General features: G+C 42.2%; 1 protein-coding gene across 1 annotated transcript in view; it reads right to left on the bottom strand.

The window, feature by feature from the left end:
- Positions 1-7,162, bottom strand: part of HDAC4 (histone deacetylase 4) — a 235,465-nt gene that overhangs the window by 35,671 nt on the left and 192,632 nt on the right. Inside the window, exons 16-17 of the mRNA XM_009320769.1 lie at positions 6,392-6,512; positions 1,715-1,761 (exon numbers count right to left, since the gene is read on the bottom strand). Coding sequence (XP_009319044.1) covers positions 1,715-1,761; positions 6,392-6,512 — 168 coding nt within the window. The remainder of the gene's footprint in view (positions 1-1,714; positions 1,762-6,391; positions 6,513-7,162) is intronic.

Raw genomic sequence — 7,162 nt, 5'->3', positions numbered from 1 at the left:
TCTGTTTTCCTGGAGCAGCAGGAAAATTAACACAAGTAGTGGGCACTGTATCCCAAGGTAACTGGGGAAGGAAAACCAAACAAAACAACAGAAAGCCATTTTTATGAAAAATCTGTCACGTAGTTGATTACCAGTAAATTACTGGTTTTAAAAAGCTTTTCCTAGAAAACATGAAAGTATCTGTTGGGATTGCTAAAACACTGTACAAAAGTCAGCAAATGTTTTATTTAATATTTAAGGGTCTGTGGAGACAACTCACCAGCAAGTTAACTGCAAACGCTATCTTTATTACCAGCGTATCAATAGTACCAGCACTGTGGCATTTCCTGCCTTGATTTAGGATTTAATGCAAGACTTCTGGGACTACGCTAGGCTCAGGCACTGTCTCTACTTGTTACCATTCAGTCTTCATTTGCAAATGATAATTTTTGCTTTGAATGGCATGCCTGACTGGAGGGCAGAGTAAATCCAAACCTTTTAAACTCTAGCCAAAAATTTGCCACGAATTAGGAGACTGCAGCGTATTTACAATACAAAATAAAATATCTCTACGAGTGCTCAGTGGTGGTGGTATGAATAAATGTCGATTATTCCTTTTTTTTTTTTTGACGGCATAATTTTCAAAGCAACGATTTTGCAAAGACTCAGGAAGAAAACAATTTTGTTTCATTTCCATAACAGAATCCAGACCTCTAAATTCAACCTCATGAGCTACAATTATGCATAAGAACTACCACTGTGAATTTTCAAACACAATGCCTTTTATTGTCTCTTCTCATTCTTTTCCCTTCCTGTTCTCTGAGATTTTCTGTCCTGTCACCCTCTACAGAAACTTTAGAGCAGAAAGTCTGACTTGAAAGGAAAACTTTCAAGTTTTCAGGCTTCAGAGGAAAACAACGCAAACCTTCAACACAAGGTATTTGAATGGTATTTGGGTTTTTTTTTCAGCCTTATGGGAAGAAACAACAAAAAAGGTCTTTTTATTATATGGAATCTTGACAGATGAAAACTAATGTTCAGCTTTTCCGTGACGGATGGAGGGGTATTTTGGTCACCTCCTTCAGAATTCACGTGTGATTGTCCCAGAGCTCGAGAAATGAAAAATGTCAAATCCTGAAGTCTGCAATTCCCTTGTGCTGCGTAAACTGTGAGACACTTCATTCGAGGACAGTAACGTAGCCCAGACACAAATACAGCAACTTACTATTTACAGGAACTTCCCAAATATTGTCCTCCAATATCACTATTTTATTAATATCTTTTCCACCTGCACTAGGAGGCAGGCAGCTCTGAAGTACAAATACTGAAGATGAAACACCTACGCAGTACAAGCAGCATGAAAAGCACATCTTGCTTTCTACATAGAAAGCATTTTTGGATTCAAGGGTTGCTTTCAAATGTAGTAACCTCTAAGCCATTAAACATCACTGCCTGGGAAATGAGGTTTCTCCTCCTAAAAGCCAGAGACGAAACATGCCTATGAATGTCACACACACTTTGGCACTCCAAAATAGTTTAAAAATCTTCACGCTGCTTTTGAAGAAAGGCACGTGAGGCTGTCACTGCAACCCCGCACCCCAGGCAGACCCTGTTTATGGGTAACAACATCTGGTTGCAATTACCCACTTGATGGAATGCAAAGCAACAATTTTTGTTACCAATGGGACTGGGAGAACAAACAGGACATTATTTACACATTAAAGAGAGTACTCACCCCGACACCACCACAAGGAAGCCTGACAAACATCGACGTTAGAGAACCTGTAGGAAAAAAAAAGTACTCGGTAAGTCAAAAAGTCAAAGTTCACCAGATTTTGGTCCAATTTTATGGCAAAGCTGCAAACTTTCTGAACATAGTAATAGACTGGGGTTTTCTTGCAATTGTCAGAAAACACACAGCCAATCAACCCTGTTACATTACAACACATACATACACGACATACACACTTGTGCTTGTTCAAAAGCCTTTCCAATGTAAAAGCCTTCTATAAATCACTTATTTTTATGTAAGGTTTGTGTGCTGTCCTACATTTCAAGCAGTCATGCTGACTATAAATGATTGAGACGTTACCAACAACTGCTCAGCATGTCTTCTCAGATGAACATTTTAACCCCTTTCAACTGAAGGAGGATAGGAAATAAAAACACCCTAATTATCAGTCATCTGCACCATTACTAGAAGACTTTGGAGTGCATGAGCTTCATAAAAGACAAAGACAAAAAATAAACCAGTGGTGAGCAAACAGAACATGTGTTTTGACTGAAAGAGCAAACCCAACATTAAGAATTTGAGAAAAATGGAGAAAACCATCTGTAGGGCTAATTTTGCATCTCTAAGAATTGTAACATCACTTTCTGGGCTTGCATATGAGCAAATTATACTCCATTCAAAATCCTGCAGGTTTATAAACCTTATACTGGAAAAAGAACATGCTGTCTCATATCCATCACCATCCTACGTGCAAGACATGTGTCTGCACACCACAGGCAAACAGGGAGAAGGAAATCTGTGCATGCAGGCACTGTAAAAGATCTGGAGTACATTGCCTGAGATTCATTTGCTTGAGATCTATTTAAAGTTAATGAAAGCTAATGGTGAAATAAACTTGGTTGAGTTTTTTTTTCTCCCACCAAACTAGGTTCTTGTTCTGGTCATGTCTATACTGAAAGAATAAATTCCCTTAAATGCTAACTACCAACTTTGTAGAACATGAATTAGCCATGACGGCAGACAGACATTACTGGGGACCATGCTGGTGTCAAACACATCGCAGACACATACGTTACCCCTGTGACTGAAAGTGGAGTTAATGCATCTGTATTATTAATCTGAGTGCACAGCCAGATTCGCTCTTTGATTAGATCCACATGAAAGTTCTTAGATCATCCTGCCTTGGACCTCCTGTCACATCTTTCACTGCTAATCCACCCATTATTTTGATATTTATCTTCTTGACAACAATTTATGATTGCTCTCCACAAATTAAAAGCAGCCTTATTTGCCTAAGTTTAAACTTGTTCAACAGGTTCCAAAGCTTTACACTGTCAAATGAGAGATGGATTTGTATTTTTCATCCTCAGACTTTCAAGGGCTTTAGCAACACTTCCAGGGGTAGAGTTGTGCAACCTGCCTTGAAGGCCACCACCTTCAAAGCTGCCTGATAAAACACAGCGAAGCAGATCTTTGTGATGTTCCGGGTCCTCTGGGGAAAGTAACTTCAACATCGGTGGTGGGCTTTCGTTGCAAGCCTCTTCTTCTACACGTGTAAAGAAGGGCACTCTTTGAGAAAGGAGTAAGACTCAGAAGTAACAAGCTGCAGGACGGACGACTGCAGAAGTAAAAGTAACCAGCAGAGCCACAACGCCCGCTTACAATTCTGAAAAACCTGAACTATTTAGCCCCTTCCTGCTTTCTCCTGAAGAACTGCCAGATGAAGGGACATCCCCCTTATCATTTGCAGAAGCTTAAAAAGAAACATCCTGCGTTTTCATCCCCCCTGCTTTATGAGCTCTTCCTTTTAGGCTGAGGTTTCTCATGCTTTTTCTTCCTCATAGACATATCAAAGGCAAAGGGTTTACATGGAGTCAGCCGCCCCATCGCAGTCGTACACATGTCAAGACACTTAGGTCTAACAAACTCACATTTGCATATGTGAGCCTCACACAAAGCTTTGGTCTCAGACTTCAAACCTGCCATACGTTTACACTCTAACATATTTAAAAGAACCTGACAAAGCTGTTTAGTAAATTTAAAAGCCTTTTCAACTCTCAACAGGAGAGGATGGCTGAACAAGGGGCTCCCTACGGGCTTGCTCACCTCTATACACAAATGTGCAGACCGAGGTTTTTCAGGGAGGTTTTCGCCACACATCAGTGGCCGTTACCCTTACTCAGGTCCAGCACTGTGGAAGCCATCAAGTTGAGTAACTGGTTTTAGGACCAGCATCGCCCTTCCTGCCCTGCTCCCAAAGGAGGGCTTCTCCCTGGGTGCTATGCAGACATCCCAGCAAGGCTCACTCCTCTTGTCATTTTGGCTCGCCATGCTGTCCCTCTGGACTCCTCGGCTGTCAAGCCATCAACTTATTTTCTCCTGCCTGGTGGGATGACTGGCAGCCGTGCTGAATGGTGAAGCTGTTTGCTCTTTCTCCAAGCTTGGTGCTTGGCATGAGTGTCAGTGCCAGCTGTGGCTCATGCACAGCTCCATGTGCAATGGGAGGAGAGCTAGGCAGTGGGAAGAGGCAGTCCACTGCTGTCTGGGCAAAGATGGTCATGCGAGCTGGCAGAGTGTTCCACTGTGAGTAGCTCAAGGCTAAAAAAGTGTCAAGTGGGATTAGGAAACAAGGTCTAAGATCAGCTAAGAGCTACTGGAAAGCCCTTCCCACTGGAGATGCTGGGGACCTGACCTCCTGCCTATGGCTGTAGCCTCAGAAAGTTAAAACACAGCTGCTTGGCAGTGTTTTGGGGGATGGCTAGAGCCCCAGGTGCAGCCCCAACCAAGCTCCAGCCTAACATCCACAAACAGGTTAGTCTTAGAACTGATTTGTTGTGAATCTTGCTCTTTAACAACTTGATCATCTTTGCAAATTACACCCAAATAGGTAACATTTTGTACAGAAATACCCTCAGATATTAGAATTGTTTCTCTTCGCTAGAGGAATAAACTTAATCTCTACAGAAAAGACATGGGGGGACACAGCAAAACTACAGAAGTACTCACAGGCAGAGCAAGTTTCTCCTCCCTCAGGTTCTCTAAACAAACCAGGAATGATTCAGCAAAACCCAGGTATCCCCAAATCCAATGCTAACCAAATAAACTGTTTGTATCTCCAAATGTGCCTGTGGAACTATTGATAGATTGTGCCAAGAGTAAAAGAGGGAATGGAAAAGTATCTCAAGAGCATCTGACATTTGAATGAGCAGGCAACACGCAGTGTTATCACAGTCCACCCTAAAAATGTATCTTGCAAGGGGTATCTCCTAGAGAGGGGTTAGGGTGACCCACTGCCCGCTCAGCCCCCCCATGCAGATGATGACCACTGCCAGAGGCAGGGTGCTAACCCTGCCTGCTCCAGGCTGGTGAAGCCAATGGAGCTGGCAGGATCCCACCACAGCACAGGGTCAGGACACATGTCCTCACACACCTTCAGCATTACGGGTCAAGAATTTGCAGATAAATCAGTCAATGTGAAGGTGGTGCAACTGCAAACGAGGAGCCTTCTCAGACCAACTGGTGAAGATTTACACTGTTTCTTTGGACTGGTGGATACGCCTTACACAAGGCGTGAGTTTTACACTACCAAGGATAAGACATCATAAGTTCTTTAAACTGTACATACTAATTGCTCTATCATTCAGCCAGAGGTGTCTACTTTTCGTTTCTCTGGGTTTTAAAGAGGTGGTAAGCTAGCTATAAATACAGTGTTAATTGCATGTTTAAACAACTGGCTAATAGCTTTCTTTTTTGGGGATCTAATGTACATACTGAATATGTTGCAAAATCTTTCCAGCTCTTTTGCTGCGACTACTACATCATGCAGGCCATCAAGTTAATCCTCTTTTTATATCATCCGAAGTCAAGCTAATCCCAAAATAAACTTTCTCAACTTCTAGGTTCCAGAACTGCCTTTTGCTGATCCCCACGTGAAGACCTCCCAAACTTCCCCTCCAGCCTATCACCTACTGCTGCAAAAAGGCACAAAATAAAGGGAGATGACGATGTCCCCACAGAGGTAAGGTGCTAACATCAATGTGGTTTGGTTGCTATGGGAGGGTTTGTTAACTGAACAACCACTCCCTAGATTTTTTTGCAGGGAAAACATCTATATTTTATGGCAGATGCAGCCCTGTTTCAGGAAGATCCAGTCTCCAGTGAAAGGGATAAACAATCTTACTCCAAATTAAACAAATGTAAGACTATCTAAGAGGCCCCTGCATCTTTCTTGCAGATTATCCATACAAAACTGACAGCTATTTGTTGATGTCTATGCAGCTGGTTGGTGCTGCAGATCCAGGTCCTTAGTAGGGTGTTCCAGTTCCTACCTAGCAACGGATAACTTTCTAACAGGCAGAGAAGAGTGTCCAAGGATAAAACAGACTCTGAATCATCCTTCCTCCTCAGAGAAGGTCCTTTTAGGTTTTGAAGACATCAAAGAAAGGAAGTTTTAGCTATCTAGGGTTTAGGGATCTACCTGAAGAAAGGGAGATGTATCTTGTACCACTCTCAAGCAGACATTGAACAGAGATGGGAATAATCCTCTTGGGAACTGCCTAGAGCTGAGGATGGAGGGTGCCCCGTGTCCCACCTTTCATACTGCTATCACTAAGTGTTTGCCAGAGTCAGGGCTGAGGACAGCAGTGGGAGTGCTGGAGGTCAGGAAGGGGTGAACAATACCTAGAAGTTTCTTGCTGTCCAGTTTCTGTCTGTTCAGAGGGTTTGTGCCGTACAGCAGTGTATGGGCTTCTGAGTGAACTGTCTGCAGCTCTTCTAGAGTTGCTTTTCTTCCACGAATGCACTAAAAGAGGAAAGAAAAGGAGTGATGACCTCACTGATTAACTGCTTAACTCTCATTAAAGAACTTTTCATTTTCCTTAGCAAATCATAAAGACAGTGAGCAAAAAACTAAAATGGGTTCTTATGTGAAAAAATTCATCGTAGGACAGATTTTGGTTTAATATCTTATTCAAAATATTAGCTTGACATATAAAGTCATCTTCAGATTTTTTTGTGTTTTAAAAATATTACTGCAGAGCATTTGCTAAATTACACAGGTATTGCTTGACTACTGAATATTCAGGATTTCAGTTATAAGCCATTATGAAGCGATTCACTGTTGAAAATGCATCCCCCCAAACCACCCCCAGACACATCCCCTCCACGATTATTAAGCTAACCTAAAAAATTCCCCCAAAACACTGCCTTCCAAACTGAACCTTCGAGTAATTAAGAGTCAGTTACAAACTTTCTGCTCCAAAACTCATCTCGGAAATCCCACAAGATTATATGGTTGGAAATTGTCTTCTTATACGATGATGCACATTGAGCTGGAAGTACTGTACCAAATATGCTCACCCCTGCTTTTGTTGCCAGATGAAACCCAGAAGAGCAGATGCACACTAAAGTCAAAACCCTGGCTTCACTAAAGACCATGACAAAGCTTTCACA

Source organism: Pygoscelis adeliae, unplaced genomic scaffold, assembly GCF_000699105.1.
Source record: "Pygoscelis adeliae isolate BGI_AS28 unplaced genomic scaffold, ASM69910v1 Scaffold63, whole genome shotgun sequence".
Classification (NCBI taxonomy): Eukaryota; Metazoa; Chordata; class Aves; order Sphenisciformes; family Spheniscidae; genus Pygoscelis; species Pygoscelis adeliae.
This window is presented reverse-complemented; position numbering and strand designations above follow the sequence as displayed.